Source organism: Odocoileus virginianus, chromosome 20, assembly GCF_023699985.2.
Source record: "Odocoileus virginianus isolate 20LAN1187 ecotype Illinois chromosome 20, Ovbor_1.2, whole genome shotgun sequence".
Classification (NCBI taxonomy): domain Eukaryota; kingdom Metazoa; phylum Chordata; class Mammalia; order Artiodactyla; family Cervidae; genus Odocoileus; species Odocoileus virginianus.
The window spans coordinates 49,222,878-49,244,838 of record NC_069693.1 but is presented as its reverse complement, the minus strand read 5'-3'; the positions used below and the strand labels follow the sequence as shown (position 1 = coordinate 49,244,838).

General features: G+C 54.3%; 1 protein-coding gene across 6 annotated transcripts; it reads right to left on the bottom strand.

Moving 5' to 3' along the window:
* Positions 1-262: 262 nt before the first annotated feature.
* MEAK7 (MTOR associated protein, eak-7 homolog) lies at positions 263-21,185 on the bottom strand. Of its 6 annotated transcripts, none has more exons than XM_070451455.1 (9): positions 15,722-19,681; positions 15,589-15,623; positions 12,463-12,638; positions 10,777-11,007; positions 10,278-10,422; positions 6,515-6,943; positions 3,900-4,018; positions 2,240-2,419; positions 263-1,755 (listed from the first exon to the last, which is right to left on the bottom strand). In XM_070451455.1, the coding sequence occupies exons 1-9, from the start codon at positions 15,832-15,834 to the stop codon at positions 1,642-1,644; spliced, it is 1,542 nt and encodes a 513-aa protein (XP_070307556.1). In that variant the 5' UTR covers positions 15,835-19,681; the 3' UTR covers positions 263-1,641. The 6 variants fall into 6 exon arrangements, with proteins under 6 accessions (XP_070307556.1, XP_020752441.2, XP_070307557.1 ...); XM_020896782.2 differs by having other exon boundaries at positions 19,655-19,669; XM_070451456.1 differs by having other exon boundaries at positions 19,624-19,667.
* Between the last annotated feature and the right edge of the window lie 776 nt (positions 21,186-21,961).

The window sequence follows — 21,961 nt, the reverse complement described above, 5'->3', positions numbered from 1 at the left end:
CGTGGTTCCTCCAGTCACCGGTCAGGTCCTCAGCTCATGAGGGTCCCATGGATGCCCCACGCCCACGTGCCCTCCACGAGGGGCACACATCCCCCGGGTTACCAAGCGCCTGGGCCAGGCACCTGCTTCCATCCTGTAGCTGAGCTGTCCTGGGAAACCATCAGGACCCTGGGCATGACCTGCACTCTTGTGAGAAGAGACACGAAGCAGAAAACAGGCCGCAGAAACACCTCCAGCCTCTCTGACAGCCACAGACAGTAAATGGTATTGAAGGGACCTTTTATTAGCGAGGTATTATTCCACTGCATTTTTATAAAAAGTCTGTAACAGACTGAAGACTCGGGGCCTAATTCTTCAGATTATGGTACAGATATCTGAGGATCGCAACGTCCTGTGTCTGCCTCCCATCAGTTAGGCAGCCACAGAAGCACCTGAGAAGCTATTAAAACTGGCCCTTTTATAAGGAAAGTCAGTCAAGATGGAGTGTGCGTGTCACTGTTGTGAGTGTGCATTTCCTTGTGAAGGCCCGTTTGCAAGGCCTGCTCGGGGCTCAGCAGCAGGTCTCATGAGCCTCCTGTAGAAAACGCAGAGCCCGCAAGTGCACACAGCTCAGTCACTATGGCTTAAAATCGGGGCAGACTCGAGAATAAGGCAGCATTTATTGTCAGATCTGCAGCAGGACAGTGTGGAGCAGGGAGAACAGGGGCAGGAGTCTTAGGGCCGGGCCTGCAACAGCCCTGAGCTCAATGCTCAGCATGTCAGGAGGTTCTCTGGGCCACCCCCGAGGGACGGGGCTGGACTGGACAGGGCCCAGCCCACCCACATCTCCGCTAGCAAGGCCAAGATACACACCATCCCCGGGGGGGTAGCACGAGGTGATGCTGGGAGGCCAGGAGCCCAGGCTGGTCCTGTCAAGGCACTCGCCCCCAGCTCCTGCGACAGGCCTGTATCAGCAGGACTCTCAGCCCTGAGTGTCCCCGCGTCTACATCAGAAACAGGACCGCCACTCTGCTTCTCTGCTCACCTCCTGGTTTCCCATGTGCTCTAGAGCACAGACCCACTTAGAACAGCTGACAAAGGCCGACATCCAACCTCACTGAAGACCCAGGTCACTGTCACCTTCAAAATCTCCAGCTATACACTGTTAGTACACTGCTAACACTTTTTTTTTTTAAGAAATACAGAAATTCCATATCAGAGGAAGCTACTCCCCAAAGCACGGGGATTCCCTTGACCAGAAGAAACGGTGCCTCAAGGCTCTTAACTGGGGGGCCTGAGCAGAGGCCCAGTGACCCCCAGTGAGTGGAAACACGCCCCTCCCACCACCACTACAAGAACTCCAGTCCCCAAAGATGCCAGTTCTGGCCAGTCTCAACAGCTCAGCGTCCTCTTTGGATTTCATCCCTAGGGAATGAGCCAAGTCTAAGGATCAGGTTGCTAGCTGTATGCTCGGGATTCCGGGGGGAGACACCCCCTCCGATGGACATATGGCAACAGAGGAACTGTACCCTGTGCGGACTGGGCACCGCCAGGACATGAACCGCACGCTCTGGACCAAAGTCAGGCCTCCGCGGGATGTGGGGAGGTGGGCAGGCTGCGCTCCGGCTCCAGGGTGGCCCGCGCCGGCACACCAGCCCGTCCTCAGTGCTCATCGGGGACCTCCCGGAGCCCTTCGCTGTGGCAGCCCCGCCCACTGACTTTCAGCAGGGCCCGGGCCTCGGGGTCGACGTCCAGAATGCTCCTAGTTTTCCTGGCCTTGGGAAGAAGGAAGGAGGGGTGTGTTCAGTGACCAAAACCAGCCGGTGGTGTCCTGCCGCTGGCACGTTTCTCAGAGCGGACTTGGGGCCCTACTGATGCCACAAGGGAAATGTGGGGGGTGGGGGCTCTGGCCCTGCCCCCACTGTGTCCCCCACACCCTGGGAGGCCATTGCTGGGGGGTGATGCGGTGCAAGGAGGCCAACAACTCATCGTTGAACCCTGGATCCCGAAGGGACCCCAGACCCTCCTCAGCTTGCAAAGGAGCCCCCATCCATCTGGGACCCCACCTCCCTGGGGTGGTTCTTTTAGGAGACCCCCCACAGATCCCAGACAGGACTCCCTGCCCGGCTGTGCACCCATGGGCATTCCTCTGGCCAGCGACAGCTGCTGGAAACAAGTCTGGGGAAAACCATCTCCAGGTGGAGGTGTGAAAGGTGCGCAACGGATCAAGCTGAGAGGGGAGAAGCACCCCCACGCTCACCGGCTCTGCCTTCGGGGCATCTCCCACCGCCCACACCTCCAACTTCTGGAACTGGAAGTCCTCCTGGGCCGACAGCTGAGGGCTGCCGTAGGTGGTGCACATGGGCTTGGCCTTGCTGTGTCCTTTCCCGAAATCGACATCGATCCACAGCCCAAAGTAACCGTGCTGTCCTCCCATGCCCTGCGGAGGGAGGCACGTCACACCCCAAAGCCCACCCCAGCCCTCAGGCCACAAGGGCGTGCGGGAAGCGAATGCCACTTTCTTCTTTTTTTAAAAAACTGTGAAATAATATAGATTGGTACAACTGAAGGATCCCACTGCAGGTGGGACACTGCATCCAGGTGTTCTGAGTCCCACCCAGTGGCTCTTTCTCACGGGGCGGCACTGGCAGGAAACACAAGTCAGGACCTCCCTGGTGGTCCAGAGGCTAAGGCTCCACGCTCCCAGTGCGGGGTGGGGGGCGGGGCGGGCCCCATCCCTGGTCAGGGAGCTAAATCCCACACGCCTCGCTCAGTTCACCTGCCACAAGTAAAGACCCAGCGCAGCCAAACAAATAAAATATCTTAAAAGGAAACGCAAGTGACAACTGAGAACAGAAGAATCCAGACGATCAGACCCAGAGACCGCAGTCTGTAAAACGAGGGCAGAGGTCCTCCCAGCGCTCGAGGCTGGGAAACCTGTGTCCGGGCCCCAGGCCCCAGGCCCCTGTGCTGGAGCAGACGTGTCACTCACTTGGGGCGGTGACGGCAGGGGGCAGGGGGGCAAAGGAGGAAGCTTTCCGGCTCTAGGTGAGTGGCCGGCGGGAACAGAACTGCTGTTCAACCTCTCTGGTCCCCTTCTCCGGGGGCCGCCTCCACCCTGGGGGCCGGAGTTAACACTGAGCAAGAGACCAGCGCGGACCAGGGCTGCCTCTCCCCGCCGGCCGGCTACTGACCCGCTGAGGCCGAGACCCTTGCCCCTGTTGACACCAAACTGCCCTTTCAGAAGGCGTCTCAGGCCATCGGGGGGCCCAAGGGAGCCCCAGAGAGAACCAGGGAGGAGCTCGGGGCCTGCTCCACACTGATGAGGTTGACCCACCTTCCCCGCCCCTCGGTGCTGCAGACTCGGGACTGGGAATTTCCCGGATGCTTTTCGTTAAGCAGCAGGGAAGAGAAGTAGGCTGGTGCAGCTAGGAGACACCTCTCGCACCCAAGCTAAGCATCTGTGCGGGTGCCCATCCCAGCTCCTCGCCTAGTCCTGTCCCCACGTCCCTCACCGTTACCTGTGGCCTTCACCCCTGCCCGCTTCTTCCTGTGGCTGAGTCCAGCCTGACTGGTCCAGAGAGCCCAGCCCTGCCCCCAGCACAAGTGCCAGGGCAGCGTCTCCAGTCACAAAGGCCACGGACCGACCACCTGATGACCGGGAGCCTGGTGGAACCCGTCATTCGCACACAAAGCCCAAAAATGCTCCAACAGAGGCCCTGTTTTTTCCGAGGGAGAAGTTTGGTCATGGCTGTTACTCCTGGCATCACCACCCCGAGATCCAGGCAGGATGTACTGGACACCACACGCTGCCTGACGAGGGGGCAAGTGCCCCGGGACACGTCGGGGCTGGGGCTGTCACCGAGGGATGGACGGCACCACGGGCCCCGTGCCCAGCCACCCCCAACCCTGGTCCTTACCAGGCCGTTGGGGATAGTCTGCCGCCCTTGATTCAGGTACATGTAGTGGTCGTTGTAGCCGGTGCAGGTGTACACGGCCATGCTGGGGGAGACGGAGAACAAGAAGCACCTGCTGTCCCCTGAAAGTGAGCAGAGTGCAAAGAAGACGGATCACCCACCGCAGCCGAGCACGCGGAGGAGCAGGAAACGCAAACAGGCCCACTCAGAGGCTGAGCTGGAGGAGCTTCTTGGGGTCCTCGGTGTGTGGGGCAGGGGCGGGGGGGCTCCCACGTGTGGGAGCGGAGCCCTCAGACCAGTGGGCAGATCCCAGGCCCACGGCTTCCCAGGGCCCATAGGATGAGCTGTGGCTGGGAGGCGAGGGTGACCGCCAGAAAGGAACGTGGCGTCTGCCTGCTGGGGATGCTGCCCCGCCACCCAGAGTCAGAAAGGGCAGCCTCGTCTCCGCGTGGGAGCAAAGGGCAGGCGGTCACTGCAGGCCCCGGCTGAGCGCCCGCACGGCCTCAGGCACGTCACCCAGGGGACGGAAGACGCCTGCAGACACAGCTGGCTGGGAAGGGGGGGCGCACCCTGGGAGAGGTGAGCCTGCACCTTCACCTGGGCACAGGCGTGGGCACGCTCCACTCAGCGGAGGTGCGATCAGAGCTCCAGAAATGAGGAGCCCTCCACCTCAGACTCCTTCCCCACCCTCATGCACTCACTGCAGGGTGGAGACGGAGGGCACACGCACCCCGCCCGGGGACCTCCCAGCCAGGTGGGAGCCAGGGCCGTGCCCCACAGCCATGGGATCTTCGCCGCCCTCCGCGGGGACAGTGTGAGGGCACCTGACACTGGACCCATCTCAGGCACTGGGGGAGGAAGCCCCAGGAAGCAGGCGGGCGGCCCCAGTACGGAGGATGACACAAAGTGGGCTCTGAGCCCCAGGAGGCCTTGTGGAGGACGGCCCTGGGCGGCAGGCCGGCCTGGACAGGCAGAGTCAGGACCCGCGATGCCCAGGCCTCCCCTCCAGATGGACCCGGGGGCCTCCGCAGGGACTCAGCTCCTCTGAAGCCAGGAAGATGGAGACAGCCGGGTGAGGGCCCCTCCGCGGAGGAGGGACCCCCGAGGGGACGAGGAGGGCACGAGGGAACAGCAGGACCCCTCGGCCGTAGAGCCAGGGGAGTCGGGGAGGAAGGGAAGTGAGCCTGGGGAGGCCACAGGGACTGGGACACAGGACTGCCCTCCAGGCTAAAGACTCAGGCTTGAGTCCATGAGCCCCAGAAGGGCGGGTCTCGCCTCCAGTAACGTCCTGGTCCCACCCAGCCCCGGGACCGTCACTTCACCTGCCAGTCCTAAGGCTGCCTGTCGGCCAGTGTTTCCTGGCTCCTGGGTGCTGAGTGAGGTGTCTGGGCCACAGAGCATGGACCTCACGCTAGTCCATCCTGGGATCCGTGCCCAGAGGGACGGGCCACCTGGGGAAGACGACCCTCCACTCCAGGGAGCAGGGCAAGCACCGAGGAGTCACATGACCTGCAAAGGCATCAGTCCCACGGGGGGCGGGGGCTCCTCGCCCGACTCTCGCCACCATACCACCCCCCATCACCCCAGGGTTTATAGGCTACCATCCCCATGGTTCTGGGAACCCCAGGCTCAGAGAGGGTAAAGCACCCCGCCCAGGACAGAGCCAGACTCCACCCAGTGCTGTGGGCCTTTGGCTGCCCCTCGGCTGGCAGAAGCGGAAATGAAGTGACCCTGTGGGTGTCACGTCTCTCCAAGGCACAAAGGCACAAGGTGACTGGGGGACCAATAGATGAGAAACGCCCAGGACGTGAAAGGCATCTGCGAGGCTGGGCTGCCCCCTGCTGGAATCCTGGCCTCACACTTCACTACAGAAAGAGCTCCCCTCTGAAAACCTGGTAACTGCATTTTCCCATGGTTCTTGAATGAATGCTGCTCTCGTAAATGTAAGCTGGAGACGCAGCGGAGCTGACCTTTGGGTTAATACGAGAGGAGCTGGGAGAAGTGCAAGTTTCATCGAGATAATAATGACTCTCAGGGCTGTTCTTCCACGTCCTTGAGCAGAGCCTCCAATCACACAGAGACCCAGCTCATCACCCCCAGGGCCCCCTCCCCGTGATGCTGTGACAAGGTGGGCAAGCAGCTCTCTGTCCTAAACCGTGTGTACAGACAGAGGAGCCAGAGCTGGGCTCCTGCGGTCCTCCTCCACGTTTGGGGCATGGGTGGCTGTTGGCAGAGGGTGCTGGTATGGCTGGCTCCCCAGTAAAAAAAAAACAAACCCTGGGCACTGATGCTCTAACATAGCCCTGCTGGACAGCACTGCACCATTTAATGATGCTGAGCCACTGTCTCCTCACCTGAAATCCAGGGGTGAGGACACCTGTCCGGCTTACCTGACCCAGCAGCCAGAGTCTGTACAGAAATCCGTGAAGTTATACCTCCATAAACACCATGCTTCCCCATCCTCCCAAACACGTCTAGAAAAAAATGCTTGGGGGAGGAGATGGAACAAACAGCGCACACGCTCTGGCGGGCTCAGAGGTGTCCATGTGGCGGCCGAGGGACCAGAACTTGCCAGGGGCGCTGCGCTACCACGTGGGGCTCGGGCGGCCAAGTCTCACCTTGAAACTGAGGCTTGGCTTCCCAGGAACAGGAGGCAAAGCCCCCAAACACGTGGCCGTCACAGTCCTTGAGCAACACCAGGCAGGGCCCCCTGTGTGTGATGTGCCCACAGAGCTGGGCGAAGCTGTTCCCGTGGAGCTCAGTTGCGAAGAGCAGGCGCCAGCGTAGCCGCCGCTCCTGGGGCAGGTGTGAGTTGATGTAGATGACGGACAGGATGTCCAGAAGGCTGGCAAACTCCCGCTGCGGGTCCACCTGGCGCTCGGGGACCAGGGTGGCCAGCTCGAGGGTCGAGCACAGGAGGAGGAAGCCCTGGTGGATGACCAGGCTCAGAAACGTGGCCACGTGGTGGGCCCGGAACACCCAGTCCTCGAGCACGGCCTCGTCACAGTCACAGTCCAGCCACTGAGGCCCCAGAAGCTTCCCGCCACCTAGGGGAGGAGAAAACAGCGCTGGGGGGTGGAGGGGGGGCAATGACATCATCTCTGCTTTCCTGAATCTGCTCTGTCCAACAGGGGAGCCACACGTGCAGTTCATCTGCATCGAGATGCGTGGTGAGTGTAAAATGCACACCCGTTTCAAAGACTTGGTGTGAAAAAAGAGTGTAAAATAACTCATTTTTTTTTAACATCGCCAAGGTTAAAGTATATTTTGGAAATTTTCTTAAAATTAATCTCACTTGTTTCTTTTTGCTATTTTCACGTGTTACTAGAATATTTAAAATTTCACATGTGGTTTGCTTTGCAGTTCACATCCTACCCCTGTTGGATGTGCTCATCTAAACAACTCGACATCAATGCTCTTATCTTTTCTCTGTAGTCCCAGCTGTATTTCAGAGGCCCAGAAGACAGTTATACCCCCACCTGGGTCCCTGAAACTCCCCAGCACCCCTTCCTGAGAGGGCTGGCTACACCAACTTTGACTTTGGCTGTGTCGCTCATTCATGCCCGACTCTTTGCAACCCCATGGACTGTAGCCCACCAGGCTCCTCGGTCCCTGGAAATTTCCCGGCAAGAGTACTGCAGTGGGTTGTCATTTCCTTCTCCAGGGGATCTTCCCAACCCAGGGATAGAACCCTGGTCACCTTCATTGGCAGATAGGTTCTTTACTGACTGAGCTACCTGGGAAGCCCTACATCAGGGTAGTGGTTGGTAATTTCCTGGGCACCCCTCAATTTATCTGGGGAGAACAGGTTTCATTAACTACAAATTATGCTTCATTGTTTCCGACCAACACCTATGGTTCTGATTTCTGTCTCTTACCTACCAGGAACAGAGGTGATGTGGCAATGGCACCAGAAGACAAACTATTGGGACTTCACACATATATTACTGTGTTATATATTAACAGTATATTATGTTATTATTCTTTCCAAGTTCCAACGACCTGTGTTTATAAATCCAGCTTTATAATAAATCAGTAACGCTTTTATAAAATAAGTCAACTTTGTTTTATATGTTGACAAGTCTACAAGATTCACCTCAAGGTATTTTTAAATTCCAAGTAGATTGAAATAAGTACTGTTTCTCTGCCAACAATAGCAGAACACATTTTTCTCAAGCAGGTCCGGAATATTCCTCAGAGCAGACCATATGTTAGGCCATAAAGCATGCCTTGATAAACTGAGAAGAAATGAAGTCATGTAATGTATGTTCTTCAATCACAATGTAATAAAATTACAAATCAGAAGGCAATTTGGGAAATTCACAAATACATAGAAATTAAAGAGTATACCTCTGCACAACCAATAGGCCAAAGAAGAAATCACGAGGGGAGTCAGAAAACACTGAGCTGAATGAAAACAGAAACACAACATACCAAATGCGATTCAGCTAAAGCAGTGCTCAGAGGGAAATGTATAGCCATAAATGCCTATATGAAAAAGAAGAGAGACCTCAAATCAACAGCCTAACCTTCCACCTTGAGAAACTAGACAAAGAAAACCAAACTAGACATCAGAATCAAGCTGCCAGAGTAACAGGACATGGAACTCACCTCTTCCCACAAATACATCAACAGTACATCTACAAGACTTCCCTGGTGGTCGGGTGGTTAAGAATCCGCCTGCCAATGCAGGAGACATGGGTATGATTCCTGGTCTGGGAAGATCCTACATGACCCAGAGCAACGAAGCCCACACACCACAGCCCGCATGTGCTCTAGGGCCCGCATGACACAACTACTGAGCTCGAGGGCCAAACTACTGAAGCCCGCATGCCTACAGCCCACACTCTGCAAGGAGAAACCAACACAATGAGAAGCCCACACGCCACAACTAGAGAGCAGCCCCACTCACAGTTAGAGAAAGCCTGCGCACTGCAACAGAGACCCAGTGCAGCCAGAATTAAGTAATTAAAACAAGAATACATCTGCTGGCCGTCATCAAAAAAACCTACAAAACATAAATGCATGAGAGGGTGTGGAGGTAAGGGAACCCTCCTACCCTGTTGGTGAGAATGTAAACTGGTTTACAGACACGACAGAGAACAATATGGAGGTTCCTCAGAAAACTAAAAACAGAGCTACCACATGATCCAGTAATCCCACACCTGGGCACACACCCAGACAAAACTGTAATTCAAAAAGATCCATGAACCCCAAGGTTCATAGCAGCACAACAGCCAAGACATGGAACCAACCTAAATGTCCACTGACAGAGGAATGGATAAATAAGATATGGTACATATGTACGATAGAATATTACTCAGCCATAAAAAAGAACAAAGTAATGCCATTTGCAGTAACATGGATGGACCCAGAGATGCTCATACTAAGTGAAGGAAGTCAGAAAGAGAAAGTATGATATTACTTATATGTGCAATCTGAAATACGACACAAACCAACACATCTGTGAAACAAAAACAGACTCACACACACAGCGAACAGATGTGTGGTTGCCGATGGGGAGGAGTATGGGGGAAGGACAGATTGGGAGGTTGGGGTTGTGCATGCATGCATGCGCACTCGATCATGTTCGACACTTTGCAAATCCGTGGACTATAACCCACAAGGCTCCTCTGTCCATGGGATTTCCCAGGCAAGAATACTGGAGCAGGTTGCCATTTCCAATTCCAGGGGATCTTCCCAACCGCATCTCGTGTCTCCTGCATTAGCAGGTGGGTTCTTTATTACTGAGCCATCTGGAAGCCTGAGGTCAGGGTTAGCAGATGCAGACTATTATATATGGAATGGGATAAGCAATAATGTCCCACTGTAGAGTGCAAAGAACTATATTCAATATCCTATTACAAATTATAATGGAAAAGAATATATTTAAGTCTAAATGAGTCACTGCGTTTTACAGCAGAAATCAACACAACACAATCCACAGTACTTCCATTTTTTTTTTTTAAAAAGGCGGGGTACCAAACTAAATCTAAAGGAATCTAAAGGAAGCAGAAGAAAGGAAATAAAAGACTTGAAGATAAATGAAATAGAGGTTAGACAACAGAGAAAGTCCACAAAATCAAAAGCTGGCTCTTCGAAAATAACAAGAAGTGAACAAACCTTTTGCTAGACTGACCCAGAAAAAAAGAGAAGGCTCAAATGACTAGCATCAGAAATGAAGGTGGAGACGTCACTACGGACCTGGCGGAAATAAAGATTATGAGGAAATATTACAAACAACTGTGTGCCAAGGAAGAGATAATCTCAACGGTCCTCCGAATTTGAAAGATACACACTTGCTGATTTCAAACTTTAATACAAAATGGCGTGGAACCACTCTCCGACACCAAGGTCTAGGGACTAGGGCGGGGCACTTGCCTTGAAGCTTCATCTCGGAGCACAGCTGGGCGGCCAGCACCTGCACCCTGGACGGGGAGCCTGGGGGTGGCTTCTGACTCCAGCCTCGCAGCTGCTGTCTGTAGTTTAGCACGTGCACCACAGAGCCAATCAGGTCCTCTGTAAACTTGGAAGATCACAATTTCACCGTTAATCGCACCGCCGTTGTACCTCTGACCCACATCAGATCAACATGGGGAAGGGTGTCTTGTCTCACTAAGGCCAACGTGGAGGACCCCAGGGTGGGAAGAACCACGTGATTTGGGTAGTTATTCAGTTTTCCAACGATGCCCTTGGCTGGTCTAGTTGGCTGATGCCTCTTTGTCCAGGAGTTCTGACCTCAATCGGTTATGTGGTCCAGGATCCCCCCAGGGGGGACCTCTGCACAAGGCCTCCATCAGCTGCTGCATCATCCTGAGCCCCACAGCAAGGCACACCAACACTGCCTGGAGTGGCTGCAAAGCACCTGCTGGCCTCTCACCTTGTAGACATCTCTTGCTTTCACAGGACCTCCTGAGGCAGAAATCATGTTCAGGATCATGAGACTCTTCTCCTCGGCAGTTCCTTTCAACAGGTGGGACATGGACACTGTGAACTGCTTCTGGGAGATGTGCTCGCTGGGCCCCTTCGCCTTCCTGCTGCCGTCCACCCTCTGCATGCCCTCGAACAGTCTGGTGACCATCTCTGGGGGAAGAGCGTCCCCCACATGGCCCTGAGGGGACAAGCGGGTGAAAAGCCCAGACAGGGTGCAAGTCAGACGCTGTAGGATGACGGGAAAACAGGTAAGGGACCAAGACCAACCGCTGCTACCAGCAAAGAACCTTCCCAGGCCCCCAGTGCACCATCTCTGCCCACTAAGGGCATCACACCACCCCAGGACCCACAGACCTGATGTGTCCGGCCCCTGGCTCATCTTGGCCATCAAACTCTTCTGTCATCGGTTCCCATACCGCCCTCCAGACTTCCCAGTCTCCCCAGACTGGCCATGTCCTTCCTGCCTCTGGCCATCGGCTGCTTTTCACTCTGCTAGTGTCTTCTCCATTCTAGTTTGAGCAGCTGTCATGTGCATGTCTGAATGTATCTCCTTATGGAACACACGGTCTGTGTAGTGCTACACTGATCTCCTCTGTATCAGGGATTCCCAGATATATTAACTATCTATCCAACTTCTTTGTGCTCAATATGCATTGGAAACTGGGAGATTGGGATTGACATATACCCCCTACTATATATAAAATCAGCCTTCCCTGGCGGCTCAGACAGTAAAGAATCCATCTGCAATGCAGGAGACCTGTGTTCGATCCCTGGGTTGGAAGATTCCCTGGAGAAGGGAATGGCTACCCACTCCAGTATTCTTGCCTGGAGAATTCCATGGACAGAGGAGCCTGGTGGGTTACAGCCCATGGGGTCTCAGTGAGTCAGACACGACTGAGCGACTAACACACACACGCATATAAAACAGGTAACTAACAAGGAGCCGCTGCATAGAACAGGGAGCTCTACTCAATCCTCTGAATGACTTCTATGAGGAAAGGATCTAAAAAGGAGTGGGTGCATGTATTTGTATAACTGACTCACTTTGTTGTTCACCTAAAACTAACACAAGATTGTAAAGTCCCCAGAGGGGCCAAAGATGTCTGTGATGTCGCCGCACTCTGAGCACCTGAATGTACGCGGTTAAGAGCCCCAAGGAACGGAGCCAAAAGATGGGGAAGCGGGCAGTCCTCACTCCTTGTCAGGAGCACCCTGACCCTGAAACTTCGTTATTTTGTTGGGGAAACAACAAAATTCCTAGGACATCAAACACTTACGAATCCTGAAGGCCAAGGTGGACTTGAAACTTGGCAGTTATCAGACCCACAAGGACAGGTTGGGCAGCCCATCACCCCTTGCGGGGAGAAATCAGGGTATGGTGGTACAAGAGACGGGAAGCAGTCAGCCCCTCTGGTCAACCTCAAGTGGGAAAAGTCCCCGAACAGTGTGAAGGCAGAGCGGAGCAGCTGCCACACTGGCCACAGAGCCCACAAGGCTAAAAGTAGGTACTATCTGTTCCTTCACAGAAAACACATCTCTCCGTGTTCCCACACGTGCCTTACAGGAACCGAGGGTCAGCAGCAGCCTGACCCCTGCTCCAAACTAAACATGAACTCCCGACTGTTACCCTTGCCTTCAGTGCCTGCAGAGAGAAGGATCTGTGAGAGGTACTTGAGCCAAGATTCTCCGACGACAGAGCATCGAACAGCCTGTTGACCTCAGCCTGCTCCCCGGGGAGAAACCGTGAGGAGAACTCCTGTCCGGGGTGACTCTTGCTGTTCCCCATCTGTCCCTGTGGCTGGCGGGACTCTGCAGGAGAGAAATTCACACCCAGTTAGAGAGAGAAATCAAATATGTATAGGTGGCTCTGTCGGTAAAGAGTCCGCCTGCAGTGCAGGAGACCCAGGTTCGATCTCTGAATCAGAAAGGTCCCTGGAAAAGGAAATGGCAACCCACTCCAGTATCCTTACCTGGCGAATCCTACGGACAGGAGGAGCCTGGTGGGCTACAGTCCATGGGGTTGCAAGAGTCGGACATGACTTAGCGACTAAACCACATATATATTTTAACTATTTTCTCTTTTATCTTATTTTATTGCCGCATGCCATGTGGGATCTTAGTTCCCTCACCAGGGATTGAACCCATGCCCTCTGCATTGAAAGTGTGGCATCTTAACCACTGGGCCACCAGGGAAGCCCCAAAATATGTCAAGCATAGAAAATAAATGTCAGTAATTATATGGTCAAGGTAAGCAACACTGATCTACTTGCAAAATGCAGCAAAAATGCAGACCTATGTAGTGTTTCAATGTGGTAGAAATTATTATTATTATTATTTTAGTTGTTCAGTCATGTCTGACTCTTTGTGACCCCATGGACTGTAGCTCAACAGGCTCCTCTGTCCATGGGGATTCTCCAGGCAAGAATACTGGAGTGGGATGCCACTTCCTTCTCCAGGGGACAAATTAGTTGACACAAATAAAATGCAAAAACTCAATCAGATTCCTCTGACTTCTCAGACTTCATAACTGCCAATCAACTGTCTGGATTTCTTTGTTCCAAAATGCTTTCTAAGCTAATGTAACTAAAAGGTAGAAAAATCAGGATTTTAATCTAAATATTCATTTTTTAAAAAAAACCTGAGTTGAAAAAATAATCTGTAAGGGTAGATGATAACACGTATTTAAATAAAATCAACACCTTGCACATATCACCTACAGAGCAGAAGTGCCGTGGGACACGTTCTTCCTTTGTGATCCAGGCTTCTCGTGGCGGCTGGGCAGCCTCAGGCAAGTGACCAAAACTCTCTGTGCCCCAGGTTTCTCGTTTGTAAAGTGGGAATAATCACAGCCCAACCTCAGATGGATGGGATCTTGGCGCACACTGGCCAAAGCTGTGAGAACCCAGCCCAGGCCTCATCTCTGGGAGGGATACTAAGAGAAGCTGGCACCCAAAAGCAGCTGGCCCAGGGGCTGCATTTGGGTCCCAGACCTCATCACAGAAAGGGGTCCAGCACCATCCGATCCAGCACCATCCGATCCACAGATTCATACAGAAAAGCACATCCGAGATGAAACAACCACGTAGGAGGCAGAGTGCCACAACTTCCTAACTCCTGTCTTTAGACTTCATCTGGGTCCCACCATGGTCAAACTCAAAGCAACAGCCCACAGGCTCCCCACAGATCACATGGAGGGGGCAGGCTGTCCACAATCCAGGTGGAGCATGGATCACAGACCTCAAGAGGAAGCAGGGTAATGTGGGGCCTTTATTCTTACTGAAGTGAGATTCACATAACACCACAAAATGACCCATTTCAAAGCGAGTGATTCAGTGGCATTTGGTACATGCACAATGTGGTGAGACCACCACCTCCATCTAGACCCAGAACATTTCCATGACCCGAAAAGAAACTCCACACCCATTAGTGGTCACACTCCATTCCGGGCTCCCCAGGCCCTGGCAACCACTAACACACTGTCCCTGTGGATTTGCCTGTTCTGGACACCTCGTGTAAATGAAATCATTCAACACGTGGTCTTTGGGGTTTGGCTTTCTCCACTCAGTATAACATTTTAAGCATTCATCCATATTGTAGCATGATTAGGACTCCATTCTTCTTGGGTGAGTAATATTCCAGGGTGTGAAGATACTGTGTTTGGCTTATCCATTCAGCTGTTGATGGACATTTGAGCTATTTTATATCTTGAGGGTGCTGTGAACATATGTGTACATGTACTTGTTCGAGTTCCTATTTTCAAATTGGGAGGGGGATGGATATACCTAGGAATGGAATTGTGGGATCGTGTAATCTAATGTCTGTTTTTTGAGGAATTACCAAACTGTTTTCCGTTTTATATTCCCAGCAGCAAAGCATGAGGGTTCCCATTTCTCCAAATGCTCTCCAACATTCTTGTTTTTTTTCCGTCTTTTTAATCCCACCGTTGTGGGGCAAGGGGGGGGCATCTGCCCTGAAGAGGACGCCTCCAGCACAGGGCTCCTAGGAGGGGCTCCAGCACACTCCCAAAGGCTGCTCGAAACGGGGGCTTATGCAGCCCAGTTTGGAACTGTCACTCACGGGCCATTTGATCTAAATGCTTCCATTTCTCAGCTTTCTCAGCAGCTTAAGAGACGAGAAGGAAAGCTTCCAGCCCCCAGCTTGGATTCCAGTCTGCGAGAGGCTTCCTTGTCTCTGAGATACAGGGGGCGGCACCCGCTGGTGCCTGGTCCCCTTCAGGGGGCACAACCCAAGCGGCCTTGCCAAGGCAGACCCGTCCCCTTTGTCAACTCTTCTAAGAGCCCAAGAAACCATCTGATCAGTAGGACATGCTGAGGAGATGAGCCATCTGCACTGTTCTGACTGGGAAGGGGGCTGCGGGTTATTTTGGGACCCCGCATGGTGACCTGATCTGCCTGTGGTTTTGCTTCTGCTTGTTGCTACCCCCACTTTGCTTACATTACTGGTAAATCACAACAGCTTTAGTCAAAAATATTTTCAGATTCATACCCTCCCCAAGCAGGGCAATTCAAGATTTCTCTAAAGATCTCTGCTAATTTATCAAATCACCGAAAACTTATCCCTCAACCTTTTCTGCATCCCTATCTTGTTATCCTGCTGAAATCCTGAAAATGCAAGTGTATAAAATTACACCCTAGGAATTCCAGTTTGTTCTCAGGGTCTTCATACCAAAGGTCATCACAACTTTTCACATCCTCTAGAAAACTTTAAAGTTTGTGACACTAGAAGGCCCATGACTCACCTAAACGCTGGGAGAGATGACTGCCTTCTGAACACCTGGGGGGTTTTTGAGATGTTAACACAGCTCGTGTCAGAGCTGGACCCTCCGGGCCGGCTGACAGCCGTGCCCACCCCGGTAGGCTTCCAAGGCCGACCTGGCAGATGCGTGTGGTCCACTTGGAACGTCAGATGCCAGTCCCCGTGAGCAGTTCCCTTGGGCCCCCCATCTGGCTCGGAGGGCCCTCCTGTCCACCTCTGCACACCTCATCAGCTACTCAGCCTCGGGTTCCAAGACTACCCAGCGCTCCTGACTTTCAGAGAACTGACTGCTGCCCTGAGGGACACAGACCCCTCCTTGCTCACTCTGTTTGGACCCCACCTCCACCTCCCACCCACCCCCAGGTTCATGCCCGACTCACACACCCGTAGAATCTGAAAATCATAAAGGAGACTCTGCCCCACGGCCACCTGGTGGCCGGCACCTGAGCCAGCCTGGTGCATGCGGACATGTGGACACGCTGGTCCAAGGCCTGTTGTTCCTCGCCCGCCCCTCACGTGGACAGCCTGTTCCCCACCACCTCATGAGATCCTAGGTGCAAACTCCAGGAGGCCGGCCTGGCCCCGGTCCTGAGAAAACCAGGCCCCCCACATTTGGCCCCCACAGGACACACTCCTAGGCCCCAGGCACTCAGGGGCCCCTTGGATCAATGCCCTCAGTTTTACCACTCGTGACCGGTCGCTGCCCACCTCTGCACCCCACGGCCCACAGCACCTGGGTCCCCAGGAAGCAGGCAGAGGATCCAGCCAACACCACCTCCAGCCCCTTTAACAGTGATGCCTCTAAATGCTGCACCTCAGATTCCCCACATCCTGGGAGAGCGGCCTTCCTTCTCAGGACTGAGGAATCACTCTCCCAGGGGCTACCAGCCTCTTTAAGGGGGACGTCTGGGGCTGAAAGGCTGCCGGCCCGTAAACGCCTCTCCTCAGACGTCCCCAAGTGTTCCACAGCTGAGGACCCAGTGCAGCCAGGGGCTGTCCCACCAGGTCACGGGCCCGCCGCCTCCAGGACATTGGCTTTCCTGACACAGGCTCAGGCATCTAAGTCCTTCCACAGATGACGGCGTCTCCTGGGCCAGGCCCTGTCAGGGGGCGGGCAGACAGAAACCTCAGACAGGGCCTGCAGGAGCGTCCCGTCCAGCAAACAGTGTGGAGATCGGCGGGGAGGGGGTGAGCAGAACAGGGGACAGCGAGAACGTGTCCCGAAGGACACCATCCGGCTGGGTGTTCCAGCACTCAGAGGTGGCTCAGCCAGGAAGCCAGCACAGTGCACAAAGGCACAGGGTGAATCCAAGATGGTCCAGGCGAGGTCTGGTGTGAGGAGGGCGCCTGACGCGGCTACAGAGCAAGGCCGGCCCTCCTCTGCCTCTATCCAACCCCTCACCTTCAGCCCACCCAGCCCCCTCCTCTGACCCACCAGAAACAGGCTCCTCCACTGCTGTCGGGAGACAGCAGCCTGGCCTCCAGGGGCCCCGAACACCCACAGGAAAGGACCAAGGCTGGGCGAGACGCCTGCAGGGAGGACCAGAGGGGAGAATGCAAGGAGACGTGCAGCCCATGGCATGTGGGGAGCTCAGGGAGGCGCCTGGGAGAGATGCCAGGAAAGGCCCAGAAGCGGGGCAGCCGGCAACACTGGATTTCCTTCCAGGAGGAGGGAGAATGGGGTGTGGCAGCCTCGAGCCAGACAGCCTCTGAGGTCACGCCCCCTGGCCCCACCCACCAGTCTGGGTGTCCACAGGGCACCGGTGAGAGGACGCATCTCAGGACAGCTCTAGGAGGCTTCTCTCGTGGCTCCGTGGTAAGGAGTCGGCCTGCCAATGCAGGAGACATGAGTTCGATCCCTGATCTTGGAAGACCCCACGTGCCACGGAGCAACTAAGCCTGTGCACCTCAACTACTGAGCATACATGCCGCAACTACTGAAGCCGGCATGCTCTAGAGCCCGTGCTCCACAACAGGAGAAGCCACTGATGTGAGAAACCCGAGCACCAGAACTAGAGAACAGCCCCTGCTCACCAAAACTACAGAAAAGCCCACCCAGCGATGAGGACCCAGCACAGCTAAAAAAAAAAAAAAATCAGAAAAACTGGCTGAATGATTGAATAAGTGAATGCAATTTAAAAAGAAAAAACAGCTCTAAGGATGCCCCACCTCCTGCTAAAAAGGCCCCCCAAAAGGCAGGATGAAGTGATGGCAGTGGTACAACGTTCCTGAGTTCATCCTGCCTGGACGCCATCACCTGAATCAGGCCTGAAACCTTTTCAATTAACTTTGGGGAGGAACTGAAGGCCTTAGACATGCCCTTACTTTTCCCCAAAGGCACATTTCTGAACTTTCATTCCCTGAAATGGTTTTCTCATAGGATGGTCCTGGGTGCACCTTGATACGTGCAACAGAATTTTTTCCTGGCAAGCCATGCATAAAACCACCCAGAGGGGCCTGGGTCTCCTGCAGGTTTAGTATATCACATTCTCTGTCAAGGGGACACACCTAAATGTTTCTTTAAGGTTGCTAAGCCCAGTGGTTCTCAACTGGGGGTGGTTTTGTCTGCCAGGGGACAGCTGGCAGTGATGTCTGCTTGTCACAGCCAGGGAGGTTGTGGTTCTAGCCACTGCTGCCACCTACTGGTTAGAAACCAGCGGTCCTACGAAATACCCTACAATGCACAGGACAGCCCCCGCAACAAAGAGGACCCCGCCCCAAATGTCAGGAGGGCTGGGGATGAGAAACTGGTGGAGCTGAGGGGCAGAGCAGGACGGTCGGCACTGGAGTGCGCTGATCTCCACAGTGTTTGCCTCTCTGGACAGGGGACGCAAAGATGCATAGATCTGAGTTCAAGTTCTGACATCGGCTGGTGTGACTGTGGGCAAGTTATTAAGGCATTTCCAGCCCTCGTAAAACAGGGAAAGTGCCTCCAGTCCTGTAACGAGCTGGGGGGAGGGATTAAATGAGGTAACATAGGGCATTTAACTCAGGTTTCTGGAGGCCAGAGGAGACACATGAGCTCAAAGCAACAAGATCTGAGACCTTGAACTCAGATCTATACATCTGCCTTGCAACAAGGGGAACAGCCCAGCTTGGAAAAAACAAACCCCTCAGTGCTGGGGAGGGAGCCAGGAGCTGTTTTTCCTGCAGAATGGGCCACAGTAAACTGGCTGGCATCCAAGGATGGCTCAGACGACTCTTTTCAGAGCCTTTCTGGAGGTTCCCATCCTCAGGAGACACCCTGGACTCCCCACCTCCTCCAAGGAAGCACGGTCCCCCTGTCCCTCAGTACGCCCTTTCTGGGAAGACTCCAACCACCTCATCTGCATCAAGCTTTGTTTACATCCCAGAACCAGCAGCCCTCTGGGAGGGGTCAGCTTGAGCCTGGGCCAGCCACCGGCTGCACAGAGTCCCTGCTAGCCAGAAGGTGACCTGTCCTGCTCCTGCCCCCATGCTGGCCTCCCTCCCTCCAGGGAGCCACGGTGACTGATCTGCAGGGGGGCACTTCTCCCCTCTCCTCTGCTCTGAATTTAGCCGTCAGCTCCACCCTCCTGGGACAAAGTGAGCAGGTTATGTCCAACCCAGCACACACTCCAGCACAACCCCCTGCCTCGCCTCCTCCTGAAGATGCTCCGCAGGTTCTTCCCGCATCTACACACCTCTTTCTCGCTCTCCCTCCTGACAGCTGGCCTCCACCCTGGGGACCTCCCGGCAAGCACCGGCCTAGAACCCTCTGACCTCAACGACGTGAAAAGTAGGAGAGGAGTGATTCTGTGCTCCAGCTGACCTAGCTAGGAGACCCTCCCTCGCAGCTGTCCCCCTATCAGTCCCCACTCCACCCCAAGGCAGAAGCACCGGATGCCAGGAAGGTCAGGGCCCAGGTCCACCCCGGCATTAACTGCTCCCGGGACGAAGGTCATCATCCCCATCGCTTCGCTGATCAGGCTGCTCCCTCTGCGGCCCCAGGCCGGTGATCTTCCCTTACTCCCAGCCTCAAGTCTATCGCTCCGCTCACCGAGGTCCTAGCCCTCCTCCCCAGAGCCTACCGGATCTGCCTTTCCGATTGCAGCCCACAGATTTACCTCTGGAGCGGCCCAACTGCGACGGCGCCGACAGACAGCTCTCTCCCCCATTCGCAGGAGTGGAAGTCTAGGGGGCGGGGCGTGATAAAAATCCAGCCAATGGATATGCACAGGCTTGGAGAGGGCGGGGCAGTGGGCGGGGCCAGATGCAGGAAGAAAGGAGGTGGGACTCCCGAAGTGCCGCGCCGGGGGAGGAGCTGGGAAGGGAGCTGGAGGCGGGACTCGGGAAGAGAGTGGCTGAGGGCTGAGGGGAGGAGCCAGGGAGGAGCACGTGGGGAGGGCGGGGTTTTCCGGGTTGGAGCGAAGAAACCAGCTGTGGGAGCAGCAGGGGTGTGGCTGGGATGAGGGTGGAGCTGAGAGAGACGAGAGCGGGCTCCAGGGAGACCCAGTGAGAGGCAGGTCACCCAGCAATGGGACCCTCCACTCACTCTGGCACCCCTCCGCTCCCCTCAACTAACCTGGGCGTAGCCTCCCATCCCCGAGCCTGGGTTCCCGCTTCCCCGTCCCCCCCCACTTCTGCTCCCCCACAGCCCAGATCCTACCCCTTCCTGGGAACCCTCACTTCGGCCTACGGCCTACGTTCTCTACCAGTCCTTTCCAGGAGCATTTTGATGTGATTAAGTCTGTCCAGTCCTGATAAATTAATTCTCCTTGACCCTCAGTCTTTCTCCAGCTTCTGCCACCCCAGCCCTCCCCCATGCCCTCCTCCCCAGCTTCACTCCATAATGTCTAAGGACTGCTGTCTAGATTTATTAACCTTCCATTCATTCCCCAAACCACTGAAACCCGGTCTCCGGGGCCCTTTCACTAAATCTACAGGGCACTGCAAATGGTGATTGCAACCATGAAATTAAAAGACACTTACTCCTTGGAAGGGAAGTTATGACCAACCTAGACAGCACATTAAAAAGCAGAGACATTATTTGTCAACAAAGGTCCGTCTAGTCAAGGTTTTTCTAGTAGTCATGTATGGATATGAGAGTTGGACTATAAAGAAAGTTGAGCGCCGAAGAATTGATGATTTTGAACTGTGGTGTTGGAGAAGACTCTTGAGAGTCCCTTGGACAGCAAGGAGATCCAATCAGTCCATCCTAAAGGAGATCAGTCCTGGGTGTTCATTGGAAGGACTGATGTTGAAGCTGAAGCTCCAATATTTTGGCCACCTGATGCGAAGAGCTGACTCATTTGAAAAGACCCTGATGTTGGGAAAGATTGAAGGCAGGAGGAGAAGGGGACAACAGAGAATGAGATGGTTGGATGGCATCACCAACTCAATGGACATGAGTTTGGGTAAACTCCAGAAGTTGGAGATGGACAGGGAGGCCTGGCGTGCTGTGGTTCATGGAGTCACAAAGAGTCAGACACAACTGAGTGACCGAACTGACCTGAACAGGGCACTTCCAGTCCTTACGTGCAGGAGTTCACAGTCAGCATTCCTGCCTTATAAAAACTCTCCTTCCTAGAGATCTAGGTCACCAGCCCTGGCTTTTCTCCTCCCCCACCCCCACCCGATAATTTATACTTCACACATCCTCTGTGAGGTCACTTCCTTCCACTGACTGCCTTCCTGGTGACTTCACTTCCCACCTCTCTGTGCTGCAGACCCCCAAACCTGCATGTCCAACTGATAGTCTAGCCTGCACCCTGACCCCATACATCCACAAAGCTGTACCTCAAACTCAGCCCAGCCAAACCCAAGCTCCTCCCTCCTGAGGGCTGGCCACCACCTTCCAGGCCCAAGTCAGAGACCTGAAACCACCCCAGGCCCCTCCTGCTGTTTCTCTCCCCATGTTCCATTACTTCCTGAATCTGTTTTGCCTCCAAGGTTTGGCCCGCATCCACCCACTTCACTCTGCATCCCCAGAGCCCCCTGGTCTGGGCCAGAGCCCAATAACAGCATCCTTCCCTCCTCCAGCCAGAGCCAATAGAACAGTCAGCACAGAAGTCCTTATCCTGACTCCAAGAGATGACATCACAGGATCAGGCAGGGTAACAGACACAGAGAAACCAGCTGCTGGATTTCACTGTCCTCAAGTTCACAGGGAACCGCACTTCTCAAGGAAACACAGCTGCCACTGTAAAGCATCCTAACAACCCTTTTCTTGTGTTGTGACTGTTTTACTCAAAAAGAAACTTTGAACTCTAAAATTATAGATGAGCAGAAACTTTGCTGTTTGCAATTCTGCCATTCAGAATGAAACTTTCCGACCCGGGAGAATTTTAACTTTGACACAGGAGCAGCCTGGATTTTCAACCAAAGTGCAGATCCAG

Excerpts from the sequence above, each read along its gene's own strand:
- MEAK7 (XM_070451455.1), bottom strand. The coding sequence starts at position 15,834 with ATGAGGTGTGCAGAGGTGGACAGGAGGGCCCTCCGAGCCAGATGGGGG. Across the intron at positions 12,639-15,588 it reads TCATCTCTCCCAGCGTTTAG|AGTCCCGCCAGCCACAGGGA; the intron begins GTGAGTCATGGG and ends TCTCTCCTGCAG. Across the intron at positions 6,944-10,277 it reads CTCCGAGATGAAGCTTCAAG|GTGGCGGGAAGCTTCTGGGG; the intron begins GCAAGTGCCCCG and ends CTCCTCCCCTAG.